Here is a 22,934-nt window from a genome sequence, read left to right as displayed (position 1 = left end):
CTTGAAAAACCCGATGCACTTTCCTGAAAAATATTCTTATAGTCTTAATGGCAAGGAGAACCACGTTAAAAAAAAAATCATTAAATGCAAACAAAAGGAGAGCAATATCTCAGGTATTGAAAATATTTTTATTTGCATAGAGATAATGTAAATTTTTCTTGCTTTTTGACCCCTTCAAAAATAGAGGCTTCACAAACCCCAAAGAGTTAGAGAAAAGTAGATACTTTAGTCAAGCATCTGAATAAATAGCAGATATTAGGAAATATCATTAGGACAACTGTTTAAATCCTCGTGCTTAAATGTAAGTCCTTTTGCAATACTTTAACACAAAAGCCATGTTTTTACTAAGTTCTTGAAGTCACATAGGATTTTAAAGTTTTGACTCAAGTTCTTTTTTCTCTCCTTACAAATTATTTTTTTCTGTGTGAGTGGGGCACCATGGTTATTTCCAGGAAGAACCTTGTTTCTGCCCAGGATTAATTACCTCCTCTGGGATGACTTCTATTGCGCATTCCAGAAAAGGACTCATGAGTTTGGGATTCACATCTTATTCATTTGTTAGCACTTTTGTTTAATGTGGAACATAGTAAAATGAACTACTCAAGGCTTGGGCTTTGGAGTCAGATGACTTGGGTTCAAATCCCAGCTGTGCTCCCTGCTAACAGCATGATGTTAGGAAAGTCATTTCTACTAAGCCTCAGTTTCCTTACCTGTAAATGGGGAAGACAATCTTACTAAGTTCAGAGAAAAGTAGTGAATGTTAAAAGAATGTGTATATATATACACCTATATATAGTAATATATATATGTATGTATGTATATATATTACTAGAATACTTACTACTTAGTTCTTGAAGTAAAGCAAAATATATATATATATATATATATATATATATGGTAATGAGGTCATTGAACTTATTATTTTGAATAAAATTATTCCTAGTACTTTTTTTGTTACTGTTATCTGAGTATGTCTCTTTGCTTCAACAAATATCCCAACATCTCATCGCTACATAAACCAATTATGCATTGCCTACACAGAACATTCTAATATCTGCTTGCTGTTAATCTGTTGAATAAAAAAGAACCCGTTGTTTTATTTTATTTTATTTTTTTATGATAGTACAGGTTTTAGGGTACATGTGCACAATGTGCAGGTTTGTTACATATGTATCCCTGTGCCATTTTGTTTTGCTGCACCCATTAACTCATCATTTAGCATTAGGTATATCTCCTAATGCTGTCCCTCCCCACTCCCTCCACCCCACAACAGTACCCGGAGTGTGATGTTCCCCTTCCTGTGTCCATGAGTTCTCATTAGGAACCCGTTGGTTTAAGTGAATTTTGGGAATTGATCTGCAACATGCCCTCTGTCATAAATTAGTGAATATATTAAAAAGGGTTGGGCAGAGCAGCAATTTCACTAATAATATTTACTGCTTTGGGGATGGAGAGGAGATTGTAGCCCTTTGGTCTTGGGGAACTAAGTCAGGATCCAAATCAACTTAAAGAGCAAAACGGTTCTGTAATTAAGACAATGGGAGTTAGAGCACTATGGTTTCAACCACGGATTGTGTAGGATAAAGTTTTCAGGTATGACTGAAATGGGTGATGAGTGAGGACCCGGAGCATGGCTGTCAGATAAGCACTGTGATCTGCTACCTCTCCCCACTCCATGTCCATGAAATTTCTAATTGATTATTTCACTGTTTCCCACCGAATCCAGGGCTTCCTCACAGTCCTTCTCAACACAGCATTCCACACAGCCACTACCAATCTATGAGAGTTAGCACAAAACTGGCTATCAGTACTTTAAACAGGAAAAAAAAAAAAAAAATTCATGAGTTCAAACTATCACTAAATTGTATTCATTAGGAAACAGATAAATTAGAAAAAGTTGGATTAGTCCCCATATTTAAGGTCATGGTTAATCCAATCACACAGATAATTAGTTTGACTTTGATTTACATGGGGATCTTGAAAAACATGTACACACACACCCACACATACACAAGACCATATGAGTTTAATGAAAGACATATTGCTGCCTTTGCCTGTTTCCCTTCATTCTTTAACAGATCAGTTGAACCTGGCTTTCTGTTCATTTGCTGGAGACTCTATACTCATTCAAAATGGAACTTTTGACATAGTTGGAGAGTCAAGGGGCTTCAGTAGTACATAAAGTGGGAACCAGGTGAATGCCTATCACCTGGTTACCTGCCCATGCCACACTGAGCATTTCTGTAAGAAATCAAAATTTATAAAGTGAGCCTATAGAAGTTTCAGTTTTCTCCCCTGTACTTTGGAACCTGTTTGTGTCTGTACAGATGGTCTCTGTCAGTTGGAATAGTCAGGGGGGAAAATGTAGCGTAAGTGAACAAAATTAGCAAATGACATAGCAAACAGAAAACAGCATGCCAGGGCTGGCATAGTGGTTCATTCCTGTAATTCTAGCACTTTGGGAAGCTGAGGCAGGTGGAAGCTTGAGTTCAGGAGTTCGAGACAAGCCTGGGCAACATAGTGAAACTCCTTCTATACAAAAATTATCCAGGCATAGTGGCTTGCATCTGTAATCCCGGCTACTTGTGGGACTGAGGTGAGGTGGATGTTGCAGTGAGCCGAGATCATGCCACTGCGCTCCAGCATGGGCAACAGGCAAGACCATGTCAAAAAAGAAAAAAAGAAAGAAAAGGAAAGAGAGAAAGAAAGACAGAAAGAGAGAGAGGAAGAGAAGGAAGGAAGGAAGGAAGGAAGGAAGGAAGGAAGGAAGGAAGGAAGGAAGGAAGGATGGAAAGGAGGGAGGGAGGGAGGGAAGGGAAGGAAGGGAAGGAAGGGAAGGAAGGGAAGGAAAGAAAGAAAGAGTATACCATTTGCTGGGGGCAGATCTAGGGACTGAGAAATTTCCCAAGTAATGGTAGGTACCAGTAAGCAGAGTTGAAGGAGCTCCCAAAACATGAACTTAATGTGGGCAGAAAAATAACAGGAATCAGACAATTCTATGATGTGTATTCTCAATACACTGTAGTAACCCCAATGCTTTCATTGTGTTATGACTACTCTTCTATTGTCTGTATTTGTATAAATTAAAAAGCAGCTCTGTCTGTACTATATGAAATGAATTCATGCTGAACAAAATTTCAAAAAGTTCATGTAAAGAATGATTTCACAGCAACTATCATATCAGGCTCCTGGAAAATTGCACTTGAACTTCAGTTCCACCCCAGTCACTCAAAGGAATTTAAAAATTGGCTTCCAGCCATCCTTGTTCTTCAACATGCAGTTTCAGATATGCCTCAATAACACAAACTTTAAAGCCTATTGATTGTGAGTTAAAATCTGTTCCTACCAGAACCTCGCTGCTAAGTGGACGTCAACACCGACTTCACAGTGCCTTGGTCAGGATTCCTCTGAGCTCAGGAGCCTTGAAGAAGGCAGAGGGTAACACTGCTATGAAGGAGCCACTTTGAACTTTATAACAAAATTACAAGAAAAACTTTGAACTCTGTCGTATGATAGCTGCTGTAAATGGTTATTCAAAGAAATGTTTCTTATTTGAAATCTGGAGTCCCTTGGGATTGGGAGATGGGAACGCAGAAACATGATCTGCTGTTAATCACTCTCCTTCTTTTGTGTCACTTCTTCCCTTTTTTTTCTCACCATGCTGTTTGGGCAAGCATCATGTAGAATGGTTAGAGGGTGAACTTTGAAATAGTTAAACCCAAGTTCGAATCCTGGCCTCTGCTGCTTAACTATCTGTGCAGTTTAACCTATCTGTGTCTCAATTTCCTCATGTATATAATGGGAATGTGTTATTTCATTTTATGGGAATATATAATAATTCTAAGCTCAAGGGATTGTTTTGAGGATTAAATGAGATAATACATATAAAGGAACTAGCACAGTGACTGGCAGATAGTTATTGTGTAAGAAACATCAGCAGTTAAATTATTAATGATAATGACAGTTACTTTTGTTAGAAGGAGACCTGGGGTGGGGAAGGTATTGATTAAACATTAGCACTGATTCTGATGAAACTCCAATGTGTTCAGTCTACCTTTTCCAGAACACCCAGCAAGAAAGTCATGCCTTATATGAATCCCAAACAGCCATGAATGAATGGGGTTTTTCAAGTCAAACTCCATTTATCAACTGATCAATTTCAGGAAAGATTTGTCTCCATTTCTATTCTGTTACTGTGCAGGAGCCCCTAACATTTAAGCTTTAAGGGTATCTCATCTCCTATCTCTGCCACCCCCATCCTCAAAGGGTAATGGGCCAATGGTTTGATGCCTTTGCTGCTGTTCATCCTGTTATCTCTCACCAGAAGTCACTTTCTTCCTCGTTGGACGTTTGCTCAGGTATCACCTTTCCCAGCAATCCTTATTTGACTCTAAACCCCCACTCCTACTTAGCCAGGCTGAAACAAGTGTCCCTTTTCTCTGCCCCCACAGCACCATGTCATTTCATGCCGCTATTCTGCTTTTTATCATGTGGCACTGAAATGACATATTTACCTGTCTGTCTCCCACTAGACTATAAGCTCTCTGAGGGCAAGGGTGGTGTCTTACTTATTTTTGTATCCTCAATGTCTAGCAAAGTGCACATACATTTTATTGAACCAAATGAACCCATAAATAGCATTAAATTCACTGAATAATGAATCAGAAAATACAATTATAAAAGTGACAATAAAAATGGACATTCATTTGAGGTGTCTGCTGATGTCTCTACATCAGCAGTACATCTAAAAGCAGGAACACACATTTCTTCTGTCTCAGGTACTTCTTACTTGCATTGCAACACTCACCTGGTCCTCAAGTTTGCTTTCTCAATGTTCTGTCCTTCCTTCCACACCCCTAGATTTAGGACATAAGCCATGGGCTGCTTCTCTTGGCTCATTTTCCTGAACTTCCCAAATGAGCAAACCAGCAGGGAAGCAACTGCAAAGGCCCCATGATGGAAGGATGAAGCAGGCAAAAGTATAGGTGGTGATTGTCCTCACCCAGCAATTTGGCTGCCAGGAGCTCCCTGCCATGTGAAGGAGAGGATGCAGCAGCCTCTGTGTGGAAGGAGAACTTCTTGACCCAAGGGCAGCTCTATGTCACTGAGCACCTTCTGCTGGACTGGCTGCTCCTCCTCAAGGCTAGAGAGTCTGTGCTTTTCTTTGTCTGAAAACCACAGTCATGGTGTCCCAAAAACCACATAATGAAGAGGGTGGGGACATTGGCCAACTCTTTGGGATGCCAATGCATCACCCTTTCCATCACTCTTCCACTTCTACCTCAAACTAATGAGTCTAGTTTTAGAGTACCTTATTTTTGTTCATTCATTCAGCAGATGCTATTCTTTAGGAAGACATTAGAGATGCAGGGGGTGAATAAAATAAACAAGATGCCTGCATTCAAAGAGTAGTAAGGGCTACGAAGAAATGTAAACAGAGTAGTTGCCAAGAGCAGGCAGATGGGCAAATTTCAAGAAGACAAACATGGAAGGGTTGATTGAAGAGAAGAAGTGAGATTGTGAATGTTGGCAAGGTGCTGGGGTTGGGGGTTGGGGGTGGTGTCCTTCATAGAGGGGACAGGAAGTGTGAAGACTCTGAAGGTGGAATGGCTTGGCATGTTCAAGCAACAGAAATAAAGATCACCATATTGGCTAGAGAATAAGGGGCCACGTGGAAAGTCGTAAGTGTTACTATGAGAGTGAGGTGGGAGAGGCAGCTATGGGCTGGAGTACTCAAGACAGATAGGTCATCATAAGGAGTTTGGGTTTCTTTCTGCAAGCACTGGGATGTCATTGGAGGGTGCTAAGCGGGCAAGTGATACAATCTGATTCCTCACCTTAAAATTTCATTCTGGCTGCTGTGGAGGTAGGACTGGGACAATGGGGAGTAGATGGATTATGTGGCAAGAGTGGAAGCAGTGAGACCAGCAAGGAGGTAGCTCAGAGAGAGATATTGAGGACTTAGATTAGGACTGTAGCAGAGGGGGTAAAAGAAACTGGATGGTTTCTAGACTGATTCCATTTCAGCTGTGTACATGGATATTTCTGCTCATGTCCTTTTTCTGAAATATGCAACTACCTAAAATATGAATTTAGACTTTTGGAGAAACATCAAACCACTGTTTTAAAAAAGCACAACTGGAGCATTTCATTTCTTTCTTTTTCTTAATATTTATATTGCGAGCTGGTTTCAATGTAACTTTCTTGGGATGCTCTCATGACACTCATTGCTGACCTTTGACCCCTCTGTCCTCTTTCCCAGGTCGTCCCATTCCACCTACATCCTCGCCTAGTCTCCTCCCATCTGCTCAGCTGCCTAGCTCCCATAATCCTCCACCAGTTAGCTGCCAGATGCCATTGCTAGACAGCAACACCTCCCATCAAATCATGGACACCAACCCTGATGAGGAATTCTCCCCCAATTCATACCTGCTCAGAGCATGCTCAGGGCCCCAGCAAGCCTCCAGCAGTGGTAAGGAAACTCTGTGGTGTCTGAATGTGTGGTGTTTTGTGAGTGACATTCTTGATTCTCCAGCAAAATGACCACGCTGAAACAAGGGCGGGGAGAAGGTGGTGTGGGGAGCATCAAGACGAAATGCATTTGTCGTTTCGTGGCGTGGTATTTTCGAGATACATTTGTAGAAGGTCCAAGTTACTTAAGAGGTTTTGCTTATCTTAACAGGATTTGGGCCTCCTTCAGTGGAAGGCATTTGCCCATTGCTGCATGTATGAGCATGCTGGTCTCAAAGGTGAAGTGCAGAGAGACACTGGTATATTGAATTTTCTATTACTATGGTTCTGGTCATAGCTGAGTAACCCTGGACACCCTCACATGCCCAACTTGTGTGTATCTCAGATCCCCTGGTTTGTTTTTTGTTTTGTTGTTGTTGTTTGTTTGTTTTGGCTTTTAACTTCTATTCCTTGCTTGTTTAGATGATTTTGAAATTACAATGTGTTCCATTGACATCAATACTGAATGTCTTGCCAAGTCTGATGTGTTTGGGGGGGAGGTAACCTCTCCTGTAACCCTTTACTTGTGACCTCACTTGAATTTAACAAGTTGATGGTGTGGTACTATGGTAAATACTGCCTCTAAATCCATAGTTCTTATTTTGATGTTCTCATTCACAGAACAGAGAGACTGGACCCAAGGTCCTGTCCCACTTTTGAAGATTTTGTGGCCACTGTCTTGGCTCCTAATCTCTGAATCTTGGGTGGAATTGCCCTGGGCCCAGCAATAATCATGCCTTATTTTGATTTCTCCTGCTGGTGTTATGTTCCTGTGAACATTGGAACGTAGGAATGGGCAATAACTAGGGTTTAACTGTCCGTGGCCCAGGGACAGACATTTGCAAAAATTAATTACTCCTGACCTAAAGGCTTGGGAGTCATCTTCTGAACTGGCCACTCATGAGGTTAATTAGCATATCCCATCCAAAGCAATACAGAGCTTTCCATGCCGAGAGGGGGTCTTGATGAGATTGTGTTTAGGCTCCATCCAGGAGTATATGCCACCCACCGTTGGCCTCAACCTCTACAATTAGAAAGGACCTCCCAAATACATTTAAGATGACTCATACTGGAAATGGAATGATGGACTGCTACTTAGGATGGCCCATGCCCTTATTCATAGCCAGGCCTGATATATTTAGTAAACTCATATTCTTTTTCAAAAAAAATTACCTAATCAAATCTCTCATCAAATGAGCAATCCATTGTTGATATTATGAAGGCCTTTAATCTACCATAAATCTTTATTAGAACTCATCAGAGCTTCTAGTTTGAGAGAAATGTGATTATGGCACTCTTAAAATGACATTACATCATTGGGGTGATTGGTTTATCATTTGGAGAAGAGACATCAATCATAACTAGCATAACCACACAGTAAATGAATTCAACCTTTCTACCGCGGAACAATGACACTGTAATTGCTCAAAATCAGGCTTAAAATGAAATCGGAAAATGCTCTTTCTTCAAATATGATGTTAACTTAATGGAATATATTATGAAAAATCATGTTTGAGGAAATTCTATATAATTAAAAATATGTGGAAATATATTCCCTTTTTACTTTCATCAGAACCTGATTTTAGCTACAGAGCCCTTTTTTTGCTGCAGAGATTATGTTGCATTTAATTGAACTACCTTCACTTATGTTTTGCTGCTTTTTATTTCATACTATGTAATCGTGATGAATATTGTATTATGAAGGACAAGAGGCTTTTGAAATGAGGTGCACCTGCTGATAGCTTTTTAAAAACAGACAATTGTTAGGGATAAAATGAGCTTTTAAAAACTATATCCTTTTATGCATATATGGATACTCAGGCAATGATGATTTCCATAAGAGAGGTCAGTTCATATCTTGAGGCCATCTGGAATGTTTTCTTAGCAATAATGCAGTGAGTGATTTCCTTTCTTTTGGACAGTGTATCAGACTGAAACTTGTTGATAGGTATTTATGTCAGCTTTATGCCTAATCAAGACCTCATTTTGGTGGACACAACAGATCTGTGTGTTCAGAGTCAAACTTATCCATTTTTCATCACTCACACCAATTTGTTCAGCTCTTAAGACTGATAGCAATTTAAGCTTCAGTAACAGGAGAAAATGCCACAGAAAATTTAAGGGTCTATTTTCATCCCAAACAGGGGCTGTGCTGATATGATTTCTTCAACTGAGGGGGTGAAGACCTAATTGTGCAATACCCTTGTTTTCAGCAGGTACTTATCATCAGAGAGTTTGTTAAAGCTCTGGTCAACAGGCAATCATTAGAAATTCTGGACTCTGGCTTAGCTAAAATGAGAGCAAATTGAGTTCGAGTATGTGTGTGCTCACGTCTGTGTTTGTGTGTGTGTGTGTGTGTGTGTGTTTCTTTTAGAATGGGTTTAAGGTTCGGGGCAAATTGGGGATTCTATCAAGATCTGAATGCAGTTGCCATGAATTTAAATTTGACATAAAGGATTGAAAATAGAGTTTGACATGGAAGATGCAAAGGGCAGAGCTATGTCTGAGTGTTTTGAATTGAGTCTGATGAAAGGGGCTGAATTTTTCAGGAGATGTCACAGCAGAAACAAAGTGGCCATGTGTTTGGGTGTGTTGTGTTTAGTTGGTTAATTACACAGAATTTTTTAAATTCGTCTCTTGGCAATGACCCTGTGTTCTGAGAATCTGGTACTACTTTTGTCTTTGTCTCTTTCTTAGGTGAAATAAAACACTTTCCAACACATCAGCCCGTACACGATAGTAAAACGTTGTTTCCTACTCTCCTCTTATAGTTGCTGTTATTATTTGATGTTGGTGAAGCCCATCATTAGGAGGGTCACAGTACACAATTCCTGCCCAATGAGCACCTGTTCTTTAGAAACAAACGGGACATAAACTACAGGAACTAAAATGTTTTTCCCCAACATGAAAAACTCCTCAAAGCGACAACAAAGCTTCACCTTTATGGCTTGAGTGTCATTATTTTCTATGACAGTAGTGCATTCTTTAGTGGATGGTACTAAAACCTTGCCACCTTTGGAGTCAAATTGCTCTAACCCTCTATCTATGCCAATCAAGCAGATACCCAGGTACAGTTAGTGAGATGTTTACAGGAGTGGTGCTTCTCTCCCCCTTAAGCATTTTCTTTCAAATAGCTGAGCTCCAGCGAGTGGCTCATTCTGTGTTCTGACCTTCTGCCAGAGCAGGTTACTCCAAAGATGTTTCTTGTATACAGAAGCATAATTTCAAATCCTATGAAATAACTCATCTGGAAAAAAAATCTAGATCCCAGCAGCAGCATAATGGAGGCGCCTGCAGATGGAAGAATGAGACTACCTTCCAAATCAGAATAGGGTTTACAGTTTGCTCTCAGCATCTGATGCAGAAAATATACAGGCAACCACATTATCTTCTGAAAGTACTGGCTTTCCTCTACCTGTGAAACATTGAATTTTAGTTTTCTTTAAAGTTTAAATAAAGGGGCTTTGAACACTCATTAGTAGCATCAAACTATATGCATAAGAAATGTAGTAACCAAGATGCCTTGGCTAGGACATCTTGGTAGATCTTATGTGGCAAAAGAGCTGTCCCAGTCAGAGAGTCTCTGTCTGTAACTGAGCACATGAAGGGTGCCCTAACCCTTTTTAAAGAGCAATGCCTTAGTTAATTCTAAATGAAAATAGTTTACCAAAATCAGCAGGCTTTGGGGTTGCCTAGGATCAATAAGTTGCCTGTCTAATTTATCTGGCATCATAAAACAAACGAGATTCATTCATTCGTTCCTTTTTTGCACCTCCCTCATAATATGTAACAGCTTATAAAAATCGTTACTTTTTTTTTTTTTTTTTTTTTTTTTGAGACAAAGTCTTGCTGATCCAGGCTGGAGTACAGCGGCGTGATCTTGGCTCATTGCAACCTCCGCTTCCCAGGTTCAAGTGATTCTCATGCCTCAGCCTCCCTAGTAGCTGGGATTATAGGTGCACACCATCATACTTGGCTAATTTTTGTATTTTTAGTAGAAATGGGGTTTCACCATGTTGGCCAGGCTGGTCTCGAACTCCTGGCCTCAAATGATCCACCTGCCTCAGCCTCCCAAAGTGCTAGGATTATAGGTATGAGCCATCACCCCCGGCCAACAATTGTTAAAAAAAATTTTTTCAAGCTATAATTAGATGATACAATAAATGTAAAGGAAAAATTTAGGGGAGAAGGTATACATATATGCTCAAATGTATAAAGTCCTATTCCATTATTTAAGACAGAGAACTTGATTTTAAGCTTCCTAGCAACCAAAGCAAAAAGTGAAACATAGGGAAAAGAAGATGCGTAACACCCCATGAGATAAAAGCAAATCAGTCATTTCAGGGAAATTCTGTGAATCCTCACAATGAGGCCAGAAAGAAGTTTGTCATAAAGGAGCTCGTGTGTGTATCCAGATGACTGGATTCTTAGTAACATCATATAATACATATGCTAATTTCCTGTCAAAATTCCTTGTAACCTCCCTCTAAATAAGACATAGAGCGCACTTTCCATGTAAAAACAATTCTGTAAATGTCCAATATTTGCACAGTCCAAGGGCAAAACTGGACTTGATCAATAGACAAACCTTAGTTCTTCTAAAGGACCATGTAAATTGCATGCCCTATAGGCAATAGACCTCAAATATCATTGCTCACAACTGAATTTTTATGGGAATTAGCAAACTTTGAGGTTAAAGTCACCATGCAGGACCTGAAAAGCAGATGTTCTGTGTTACAGATTTGTCCTGACAGCCACATAGAGGTTAGAATTGATATCCTCTCATGAAAACTTCAGGACAGCCTCACTCATCTGGCCCCAATACCCATCCATGGGGATGGATTTGGGATGAGGAAGAAGTCTATATTTTTAACTTAATGAATCTTCTTCTCCTTATATATCTTAGGTTTTAGAAAGAAATTTTTCTCTGAGATACTGTAAATTTTCTTGCCTCCCTAAGCAGATTATGCCCATTGTAATTTAATTTAATTTAGGATTCCCTGAATAGCTCACAGCAGTTATTATGCACATTGATGATTGTACAGTGCTGATAATACTATCTTGCTCTTTTTTACAAAAGTCATTGTACATCCTGTGGTTGTTTATCCCACTTCTCCTAATGTTCTCCATTGTAACTTCTTATTGTGCTCTTTATCAGCTTTTCTTCCTCCTCCCAGCTTCACTCCATTCTTCAGGGACCTGCACTGCAGTTTCTCTGGTGACAGATTCATAGTAGACACTCCATAAGTATTTGTTAAATAAATGAATGAGTGTCTATAGTAACCACCTTTATTTTTCACTCTTGATTTTGGGGTCAGGATATCAAGTGCAAACATCATTCACTTTTCCAAGTTGGATTTGCACTGCGCACAAGCCACTTTGACTCCAGGTTCTTCCCCAAGTCCCTTGGATGTCTGGTTCAGACATTCAGAGCTACCCGCGGCTCCTTCCTGGCATCCAGGCAGAGGTTTTATTCCAGCTGCCTCTCCTCTGGACAGTTTCTTGGCCCACTGGGTAGTACAGGCTAAGTCCAGCGTGTTGTCTTTGCTGTGGAGGTCACAGAAACAGCTATCCCTCTTGTCCCAAGTGCAGAGCCACACAGGACTTGGGCTATCAGCTCATGGCCCTTCTTCTCCCTCAACACTAGTTAGTATGCTAAGTACTTTATATGACTTTCTTTATGTACTTGTATTTAGTCCCTGCCACCTCCCAACGCATCAAGGATTATCATCATACCCATTTTCTAGATGACAAAACCACGGCACAAAGAGGTTAAGTAGCGTACCAAAGTCACAAAGCTGGAAAGCGAAGGATTTCAGCTTCAGCCTTAACCTTCCTAATTGCAGAGACTTTTCTCCTCACTCCTCTGTTAACTGTTAACCTCAGAATATTTGTTTGGCTGATTGAGATATACAACAGACAGTGGAAGCACTGTATTAAAGGGCATGGGTTACAATTTTTTAAAGATTTCTTAAAACTAAATATGGCATCACAAAATACCCTTTATGCCCACTGTTTGGCAAACACACATATCCCCAGACACTTCCCCTGGAGATTCTGATTCCCTAAGCTCAGGAGGGGCTAAGGAACCCTGCGTTTACCATTCCCTTCAGGTGAAGCATGTGCTCTGACAAGTCTTGGAACCGTTAATGTAGTGGGAAGCTCTAAAGTGAAAGTTGGAAAACTTGAGTTTTCTTCACACTGCTCCTGATTCACAGCATGATTTTTGTCAAGTCATTCAATCATTGTATTAGTCTGTTCTCACACTGCTATGAAGAAACACCCGACACTGGGCAATTTATAAAGGAAACAGGTTTAATTGACTCACAGTTCTGCATGGCTGGGAAGGCCTAAGGAAACGTACAATCATAGCGGAAGGTGAAGGGGAAGAACAGCACCTTCTTCACAAAGCAGCAGGAAGGAGAAGTGCAAACAGGAGTAATGCCAGATGCCTATAAAACCATCAGATCTCGTGAGACTCACTCACTATCATGAGAACAGCATGGGGGATACTGCCCCATGATCCAATTACCTCCACCTGGTACCACCCTTGACATGTGGGGATTATGGGAATTATAATTCAAGATGAGATTTTGAGTGGGAACACAGCCAAACCTTATCAATCATCATGAACCTCAGTTTCCCTATCTGATTAGATTGAGCATTGGCTTAAAAGGCCTCTAAGCTTTCTTCTTGTTCTAGTATTCTGTCTCCGTAAGCTCCTTGCATCTGGCTGGACCAAGCTGTCCCGATGTTAGAGGCTCCCCAACTCCTCCTCTGTATAGTGTGGATTTCATCCCAATATCTGGGACATTGTCAAAACTAAGGCCTACACAGTCATGCAAAGGAGATCCTTGTAACCTACATGCAAAAGTTGAGAAGAGTGGTTTGGGGATGCTATAACACTTGGCTGAAAATGTTGATGGCAATCCCGTCAAGGAGAGAAAGTACAGCTCCACCAACGCAAACCTGGGCTCCCAAGGACCCTCACCCTGGCCTCCTACACAAGTTCTCCCACCCCAATAATTGGGAACAAATAGTCCTCAGGACTCTCTCGGCATTGTTAACTTGCCTAGCAATGTACCAAATAGAGATCAGACTTTTCCTTCCTTTCCTTTGTGCCTTCTTGAAACAGAGAAATACTGCACATGCGCACGTGTGTGCACACGCACACACACACACACACACATACATGTGTAGTTTGTAGGTCCAGCAATTTCCAGCCCAACTAGGGTCAGGACCACTCTTCTGCACCATGGTGCAAATGAGCACACAATCAAGATGGACAGGTAATTCCTTTGGAGATGCACAGCATGGAAGTGACAGACGGCAGAGAACTGCTCTTTCTCAGCAAATAATCTTGATATTGACAAAATTCTCAGGGTCGATAGGCATTGTGTACATTCTACCTCTCCATTTCTGTCTCTGGCTTCTTGGTACATACAAAAAGATGTCCTAGGCAAGTCCAGAGACTGGGAACTACAAGTGATACCTTAACAGTTTCGTGCCCTAGTAATTTTTACCCAGAACTTCAGCTTCTCGCAAATTCCCTTAAAGAGTACATTCAATTCTAAGTAGCTTCCTGCATAATATTCAATAGTAATTTTTAAAAGCGTCCCCAGTCCCTTGTTAGAGATGTCTCAATTCTTGGGTTGAATCAAAGGATTTCATTATTTTAGCAGTGGGCAGTTTCAACAGAAATTATAGCCCCAGCCCTGGGTACATCTCTTAGACCCATACCCAAAATAATCATGAAGAGTGTGGACTCTGATGTCCACACTACATATATTCCAATGATAGCTCAGCCACTTTCTAACACTATAATCTTGAGCAACCTACTTAATCTATATCTCAGTATTTTTATCTGTAAAACAATAATAAGTGTCTACAAGTCCTAAAGCTGTTATAAACATTTAAACGACATTCTGATACATCTAAATACCGTTAAAAGAGGCTTAGACAATTGAAGCAATGATTGGGTTTGAGAGTCCTTGCTTCCTAATTTAACAAACAATGTTCTATTGTGGGCAAATATATATAACATGAAATTTACCATTTATACCATTTTTAAGTGTACAGTTCTATGGCTTTAAGTATGTTCACATTGTTATGCAACCATCACCACCATCCACCTCTAAAACATATTCATCTTCCTCAACAGAAACTCTATACCCATTAAACACTCACTCCCTTTCCCTCAGCCCCTGGCAGACACTATTTTATTTCTGTCTCTATGAATTTGTGTCTAGGTACCTCATGTCAATGGAATCACACAGTACTTGTCCTTTTGTGATGGATTTATTTCACTTAGCATAATGTCTTCAAGTTTCATCCATGTTGTAGCATGTAATTCTACAGGACAGAATTTTCTTCCTTTTAAAGCTGAAAACTATTCCATTTTCCTTATGTGCCACATTTTGTTTATTCACTCCTCCCTTACTAGACACTTCGGTGGTTTCTACCTTTTGTCTATTGTGAATAATGCTGCTAGGAATATTGGTGTACAAATAATTGTTTGAGCACCTGCTTTGACCTCTTTTGAATGTATAACCAAAAGTGGAATCATACAATAATTCTGTACTTAATTTTTTAAAGATTTGACATGCTGTTGTGTACAGTGTCTGTACCACTGTACATTCCAGCCAGCAATACACAAGGGCTGCAGTCACTCTACATCTTCTCCAATACTTGTTACCTTCTGTGTTTTTGATAATAGCTATCCTATTGGTGTGAAATGGTATTTCTTCATGGTTTTGATTTGCATTTCTCTAATGATTAGTTCTTTTCATGTGCTTATTGCCTGTTTTTATATCTTCTTTGAAGAAATGTCTATTCAAGTCCTTTGCTTAATTTTTAATCAGATCATTTGTTTTTTGTTGATATTGTTGAGTTGTAGGAATTCTTTATATATTCTGTATACCAATTGCTTATCAGATAGGGGATTTGCAAATATTTTATCCTATCCCATAGGTTGTCTTTTCATTGTTTGATGGTGTCCTTTGATGTGTAAAAGTTTTTAATCTTGGTGTGGTCCAGTATATCTATTTTTACTTTTGTTGTCTATGCTTTTGGTGTCATGCAGCAAATACTGTTAAAGGCTTATTCTATGGCAGCCATTGTTCTAAATTTTTACAAATGGTAATTCACTTAATCCTCCCCACTGAGAAAGAGAAAAGCAGCTCTTGATTCTGGGAACAGACCTGAAAATAACATCTAGGCTTAGGTGCGTTAGGAGCTGGCTTGTCACTCACAGCTAGGTTGTAGTGTTCTCCTACTGAACATAAACAATCTTACAGAACCCCAGCACGAGGCCACTCCATGGCTGTGGTGACATGAAATAAGATGACAAGAAGACCACACCATGATCGTGCCCCAGTACAGACAAAACCAAAGTCACTGTCCAAACAACAAGAATACAAAACACCCCTCTCTCTAGGCTAAAATGGGTGATTACTGTTTTTTTGTTTTGTTTTTGCTCTGTTGGCCAGGCTAGAGTGCAATGGCATGATCTCGGCTCAATGCAACCTCCGTCTCCCGGGCTCAAGCAATTCACCTGCCTCAGCCTCATGAGTAGCTGGGATTACAGGCATGTGCCACCACGCCCAGCTAATTTTTGTATTTTTAGTAGAGACGGGTTTCACCATGTTGGACAGGCTGGCCTCAAACTCCTGACCTCAGGTGATCCACTCACCTTGGCCTCCCAAAGTGCTGGGATTACAGGCATGAGCCACTGCACACAGCCCACAAGCCCTTTCTAATATTCTTACTGAAGCTCCCTTCTGGCTCCCCTTGTGTGTCTTCTCCCTCATAGCAATGAGCTAATCAACTGTGTTTGGCCACAGTGTGCTCCTGCCTGGCGGTGTTTTGGCTGGAGGACATGGACACCATTAAGCTGTGAGTTGGGATTATTATCCCTGTTGTACAGGTGGGAAAACTGTGGCACAGTGAGGTTAAGTAATTTGCCATAGGATACATATTTTTTAAGCAGTACAAGAACGTGACCCAAAGAAACTGGTCTCCAGAGTGATATGTAGAAATTTAAGTGAATTTTTAAAGGACAATTCCAGAAAAAATATATATATTCAAGAAATAAAATGTAGTCATCATTTACTGCATGGCCCAGCTCTGAATAGCATTTACACGGCCATAGTAATGTAAACATTGAATAATGACTTAGCTATTAAATCAGAAGGATGAGAGGATATGTGGGCTGGGCAGGTAGAGGAAAAAGCCAAGACCTGCATCTTTTATAGTAAGAAGTTACAAGATAATGCAAGAAGTTACTAAATAAAATGGAAAATGCAAGAAATAGCAGCAAAGCATGTTATTTATAGAACTGGAGATAAATACCAAAATAATTAGCTATAAAAAGGTAAATGTGGTTGCTGCTGGGAAGGAAGAAATTGGCGGTGATGGAAGAAGATTGCTATTTTTGAACTGAATGTTATAGAATGATTTAATTCTTTAAACCATGTGCACATTTTTCTTCTGATGAAAAGAAAACATTTACATGAGATTGGGCATGCAAAACACTTAATACAAAGTTAAAACCCCAAAATAGTAGCTGTTTACTTCTCTCAAATATATTTTATTCAACAAGTATGTATTGATCAGAGCCGATGTGTTTGAAATGACATCAGGTGCTGTGAACCTGAGTAGTTAGGCATTGGAGCATTTGCGTCAAACCCACAGATTGGTCTGTATCTGCCTCTGTTGATTAGGGAGCCCTGTGGAGTTGTTGGGGGTTTAGCTCTTTATCCCAACACAGCTTAGGATGGCATGAGAACAGAGAAGATATCATGACTACTGTTCCTCCTCATTTCTAATCCAGTGTCCATCTAAGCACAGGTACCATCATTTCCTCAGAGCTTTCCCAACCAACTCAGCCCAACTAGAACTTTCCTTTTTCAGAATTACAGAACAGCCTTATAGTCTGCCTTATTCAATTTAGCACCTCATTGCATTCTGATTTGTAATATTCTCTTGGCATTTCATGCATGTAAGTCACTTGTGTCAACATTAAATTGTCACCACTTAAAGACAAGGGTCATTTCTTTGGTCTTTTTGTGTCCCTTAGCACATGGTGCAGGTAGAGATACGCTCAAGAGCCAGATCCTTATTGATCTAACTTAAGAAGGACAATGTTAGAGTGGGGCAACAAAAAGGTGGCAGCAGCCCCCACCAAGTCCTTCAGATTTGGGCCTGTTGACTGCAGGTCACTGTAACGTTTTTAGATCTGAGACCATCTGTGATTGTGGATGTGATCACATTTAGAAAGAACAGAAAAAATACCGTAGGGCTCGATGAGAAAAGAAGTGTGTTTGTCTAACCTGCGTCTTCCTTGGAAAGGACAGAGAGATGTGGATCCAAAATAATAGTTCTTTCTTCATTTGTTTAGTAGCTGCTGTCCTGAGTTGATGTTGCCTTGGAAATAGTGGCTTCCATTGATAAATGTTTTGTGGGTACAGCTACAATCCTAGGGAATGCATGGGCTTAGTGTATGGATTCATTTGCTGGAGCTGCCCTAACAAAGTACCACGAACTGGGTGGCTGAAAACAACTGAATATTATTCTGTCACAGTTCTAGAGGCTACAAGTTCCAAACGATGCTCCTTCCAAATGCCCTAGGGAAGAGTCCTTCCTTGCCTCTTCTAGCTTGTGGTAGCTGCCAGCAACCCTTAGCAGTCTTTGGTTGTGGCAGCATAACTCCAATCCCTGCCTCCACCTTCTAATGGCCCTCTTCTCCCTGCGTGTGTCTGTCGGTCTCTAACTCTCTCTCCTTATAGGGATACCAATTATTGAATTTAGGGCTCACCATAATTGTGGATAAATTTATTTTAATTAAGTCTGCAAATAACTTCACAAAATCCAAATAAGGTCACATTCCCAGCTATCAAGAGTCAGGACTTCATATCTTTTGGGGAAACACAATTCAACCCACAACAGAATCCAATTGAATACTCAGCAGGATAGAGCAACTAGAAATAGCTCCCTATGTCTTCTCTGTTATTGAACACACCATGCTCCTTGACTGCATTCACCATTAGATTTAAGTTCTTTGAAGGCAAGCACCCTATTTCCCTTGTGTCTCTTTTCATTCTATGCATTTAGCTAGCACTGAGCCTGGCACATAGCAGATGCTCAATAAATATTAGGTGAATTAACAAATAGTGCACGCAGTCAAAGGATGGAGGAAAGGTATGCAGAGGGTATTTGCAATATTCAAAGAATGGTCCAAGAAAAAAGTGGAGGCAGACCCTGTCTCACATGCTGGCTCCCTCTATCTGCAGTAGGAGAGACAGAGAATGAAGAAGGCATTTCTGGATGATGGCATAGTGCAACATGAATGGCAAGGAAAGCCAGAAGCAAACAGAGAAAACCAATGTAGTTAATATTTAAACTCCGGAATCCAAATAAACTAGTTAAACATAGAAAAACTGTTTCGTGTAGTGCTTTAAAATTCTAGCACAGGCCTTTCTTTTGATTCCCCCAGGGCCAATACCAGCTCTCTCTGTTGTCATTTTCCATCAGATCTTTTGTTTTATGATTTCTGTTGCTTATTATCCTTATTCCTTTCTGGTGCTTATAAAGCCAAAGATGAGGGGGCACATGCATTCTTGATACTGAAGCATTTAGGCGGTTATCACTTAAATTAATGTTTTCTGCTAGAGTTATATTTTAGTGGAAAACAATAATTGTTTCTAAGACAGCATCTTGGAGTTGAACCAATTCTATCAGTGAACACTCAGCCATGGGAAGCTAACAATAAAATGCAGTGATCAATCGTTCTTCTTTTCTCTCTTCCACTCCAAAGGCAGACTTTACATCTCTTTGCTTAAAAAAAAAAAAAAACACACACACACACACAAAAAAAAACTAAACTGATGATAGAGCACCTTTTTAACATCTCAGCAGAACAATCAGTTTCCCCATAGAAAATGACCCCCAAATTTATCTTTATCACGACTTCCCACCGCTCACCCTCACTTAGAATTTACGAAGATGCCTTTGCATAAGTTACAACCTTGCAAACCTCTGCTTTTGAATTGTGTTGATATCCGCTGTGGATGGAGGGCTGTGGGACAGGACTGTCTTCCTGCATGCCAGCTCCCCGAATAATTCCACGATGCAATTGGTGGCATTCACACTTGACTAGGATCACATTTCAATCTGTTCCATCTGATTGGATACCGTGTTTTCTTCCCGTCTGTGGTAATGGAGCACTCGTTTCCAGTTCCCAAGGTTATTTTCATCTCAATGACCTTTTGCATCTCCCTGGGGAGCCTGACCATTACCCACCCCCCTTTCACTCTGTCTGCTTAGAATATTGCTTTACATGTCGTTCTTTCTGTAGTAATCACTGTCTTTGATACATTCCTATCAGCGATTTTGTTCCTGAGGGAGCAGTGATCTTTACCAGTTGGTGACCCTCCCTCTTTCTCTGTGGGTTCTTCTCGTGGTCTTACAGCTCAGTTCAAGCAATTTGCTTTTAAAGATGAAAAGAGATAGGCTGGGACACCACCTGTTTATGGCATTAGGATGCTGGGTTTCTGATTTCTTTTGCTAACCTGCGTGCCTTCTCGTGAAGACTGAAAACTGGTTAGAATATAAAAGATGGAGGATCTGTTGTGAAAATAATTCACAGGGAGGGGAAAAAGTCATATTATACTAGGCAGACTTGGCCTTTTCTGCCGCTCTTTATTGATCTCAAATTGCTGAAAGGGTTCCGAAGATAAAAAAGAATCTGTGAAACAAAGAAAGGAAACCATGGCGAAGAAAGAAACGGCCCTGATATGGTGGCAGCCAGCCGTCTGAGTCCTAATTCTACCCAAAACTCACGGTGTCCCCTGGGCAGACCCTTCTCCTCTTGGGCCCTCTGTTTTTGTCTTTTGTAGTGTTGGGAGGCTTTGAGTCAGATGTTTTGAAAGTTCTTTTCCAACTTTCAAATATCATGATTGTAGGAAAAGACTGAGAACTAGGCACAACACATTATTCCACTTCCATTGATGTGCTGAGTCGCCGAATCTGTTGCCTCTCTTTAAAAACACACAGAAACAACTTTTTCCTCCCAAAGGGAGGAAACTAAAGCTGTTGCCCCTTTCTGGATTGGTGATGATAATGATATTAAATAATAATTATCATCACTTATGTTTGTGTAATATTTTCTATTTCAAGGAACAAGATCATGTCCTTTCTTTTAGGTTGCAAACATCTGACCCTTGGTCAAAGGAGCTTGCAAACCAATTTGATTTGTCCTGCTTGGCATTATTTTTAAAATTATGCTTTATTTAGGTGACAATATTGAAAAACCAAGAGATGTACATAAACATTCATAATTCTATCCTTCCTGAAATAATAACATGCCTAGTAATACCTACCTGCATTATGTCATGGCCACAAATCACTAGAGTCCAGTAAAGACTGCCCATTTGAGATCAGGCATGATCTTTTAATTTATTCATGTATGAGATTTGCATGGCCTTTGTAGCATTTGGATCTTCAGTCTCAGTTATCTAGCTTGTTGGCATCAAGGATGATGATGATAATGATGATGATGATGATGTTACCACTGCTAATGTCATTAACAATAATCTCCATCTCCATGTTGGCACACCATCTTTACTTTTAGGAAGCACTATCATGCGTATTACCTATTTAAATCCCCACTACAACCATCTGGTGAGGAAGATGTAGAAGGTATTATCTCTACTTAACAGATAATCCATTTGAGGGATAAAAATTTCAAGTGACTTACCAGTGGACCATATTTAGTCTAATGATCTCAAACTTTCCACTATGAAGGTCTTTGTAAATTTTCTTAATGTACTCTCTGTTTCGTAGGACTTGGTCTACCTATTCACATGTATTAAAAAAATAGGTTGTTTACTTATTTTGTGTTACATGAAGATGTATAGATAGATGGGTACCTCTAACCTCTACTCTCAATGATGAATTTGTTTACCAAGTACAATTGTAACTGCTAATAAACAAATTCTTTGGTGCCTTCGCACAATTACTCTCTTTTTTGTTTGTGTGTTTGTTTGTTTGAGACAGAGTCTCCCTCTGTCACACAGGCTGGAGTGCAGTGGCACAATCTCCACTCACTGCAGCCTCAGCCTTCCCAGTTGAAGTGATTCTCCTGCCTCAGCCTCCTGATTATAATTACTCTTCATTTCAATGCTTTCCTAGCTGGACTTCTTAACAAGTACATACAATTAGGAGGAAGGAAAGCTTAAGTGGGCCATGAAAAGGTCAGGTGAGTTTTAGGGATCCTGGACCCAATATCCTTATTACATAGCTGGGGCTTATGCTGACCCACTAAGGTCAGTGCTAAGGGAGTTAGAAGCAGAATTCAAACTCAAGTTTTTGTTACTGTTTTTATGTTTGACACTGGAGTATACAGCATGGGAGATCACCTCACCTCTGGTTCTGAGGTTGGTACTCAGAAGCTGTGGACTGTCAGCATATTTTGATTAAATACCTATCATGTGTCCACCATGTCACAGGTGCTGGGCATTGCCTGGGTCTGAAGATCTCTCATCACATCTGAGCCAGGTCCTTGGCTTCCTTCTAGCATTCTGTTTGACACTGATGAGTTCTGAGACCCTGCTGGCCTTGACTTGCCTACTTCCTCACAGCAGCCCAGGCTCAGCATGAGATCCTTTTTTCCAGAATAACCCAGAGACTTCCTGGACTTGATTGAGTTGTAGCTTTCTTTGGAAAAGATTCCAACTTTTACAAAGTGAAATTTCCTATGCTAAGCAAACTCTATTTATATTTTATTGTATTCTGTTGTCAGATGCCACAAGTACTTGAAAGGAGCTCGTGATATAACATATTCTTGATTGTAATATAACATTGTAAGCACATTATGGACTGAATTACAACATTTCATGAGAAGAAAAGAGAAATGCTACATTAAACGTACACATTATTCATAAAGCTTCTAATTCCAGGAAAATTAAACTTGAAAAAAATATTTTCCAGAATGGACGATCTATAGCACATAGGTTCTTATGAGTCAAATACGGTTCCTTATAAATACATGGAAGATATGTGCCCAACTCATACGCAGGCCTAGAGTAGTAAGTTTTGCACAACCTGAATCAAATTAGGTCAGTCTTCTAAGAAACATTCCCATGTTACAGTGCAACCAAACTTTGACAGGGCCTCTAGGCAGAGGAGTGGTTTTCCTCTCTTGGGTGAAGAACCAAAAATGTAGCACTCTTCATCGTCAAGGTATATAGCAAAGCATGGATCATGAGGGGAGAGCTTACACAGCATGGCATGGCATGTGCCATCCAGAATCCACCGTGCAACTGCTTAGGGACAGGAGTGTTTCCATTTTCAAAACCACGTAAGTTTCAGAGGTCAAGCTTAGCAAAGCAGCTTGAAAAGTGTGTACTTAGTAGGCTTGGGGAAAA

At 40.2% G+C, this 22,934-nt stretch overlaps 1 protein-coding gene across 17 annotated transcripts in view; it reads left to right on the top strand.

Moving 5' to 3' along the window:
• TENM2 (teneurin transmembrane protein 2) overlaps window positions 1-22,934 on the top strand; it is a 1,678,453-nt gene that overhangs the window by 1,278,665 nt on the left and 376,854 nt on the right. For 15 of the 17 annotated variants that reach the window (XM_055285322.2, XM_055285321.2, XM_055285329.2 and 12 more), the window contains one exon: window positions 6,263-6,472. The exons of the other annotated variants lie outside the window; for them this stretch is intronic. In XM_055285322.2, coding sequence (XP_055141297.1) covers window positions 6,263-6,472 — 210 coding nt within the window. The remainder of the gene's footprint in view (window positions 1-6,262; window positions 6,473-22,934) is intronic. 17 annotated transcript variants of the gene reach the window in all.

The sequence above is a fragment of the Symphalangus syndactylus genome, chromosome 7 (genome assembly GCF_028878055.3).
Source record: "Symphalangus syndactylus isolate Jambi chromosome 7, NHGRI_mSymSyn1-v2.1_pri, whole genome shotgun sequence".
In the NCBI taxonomy this organism is placed as follows: Eukaryota; Metazoa; Chordata; class Mammalia; order Primates; family Hylobatidae; genus Symphalangus; species Symphalangus syndactylus.
Note: the sequence above shows the minus strand (reverse complement) of the source record. Positions and strands in the feature narration are given on the sequence as shown.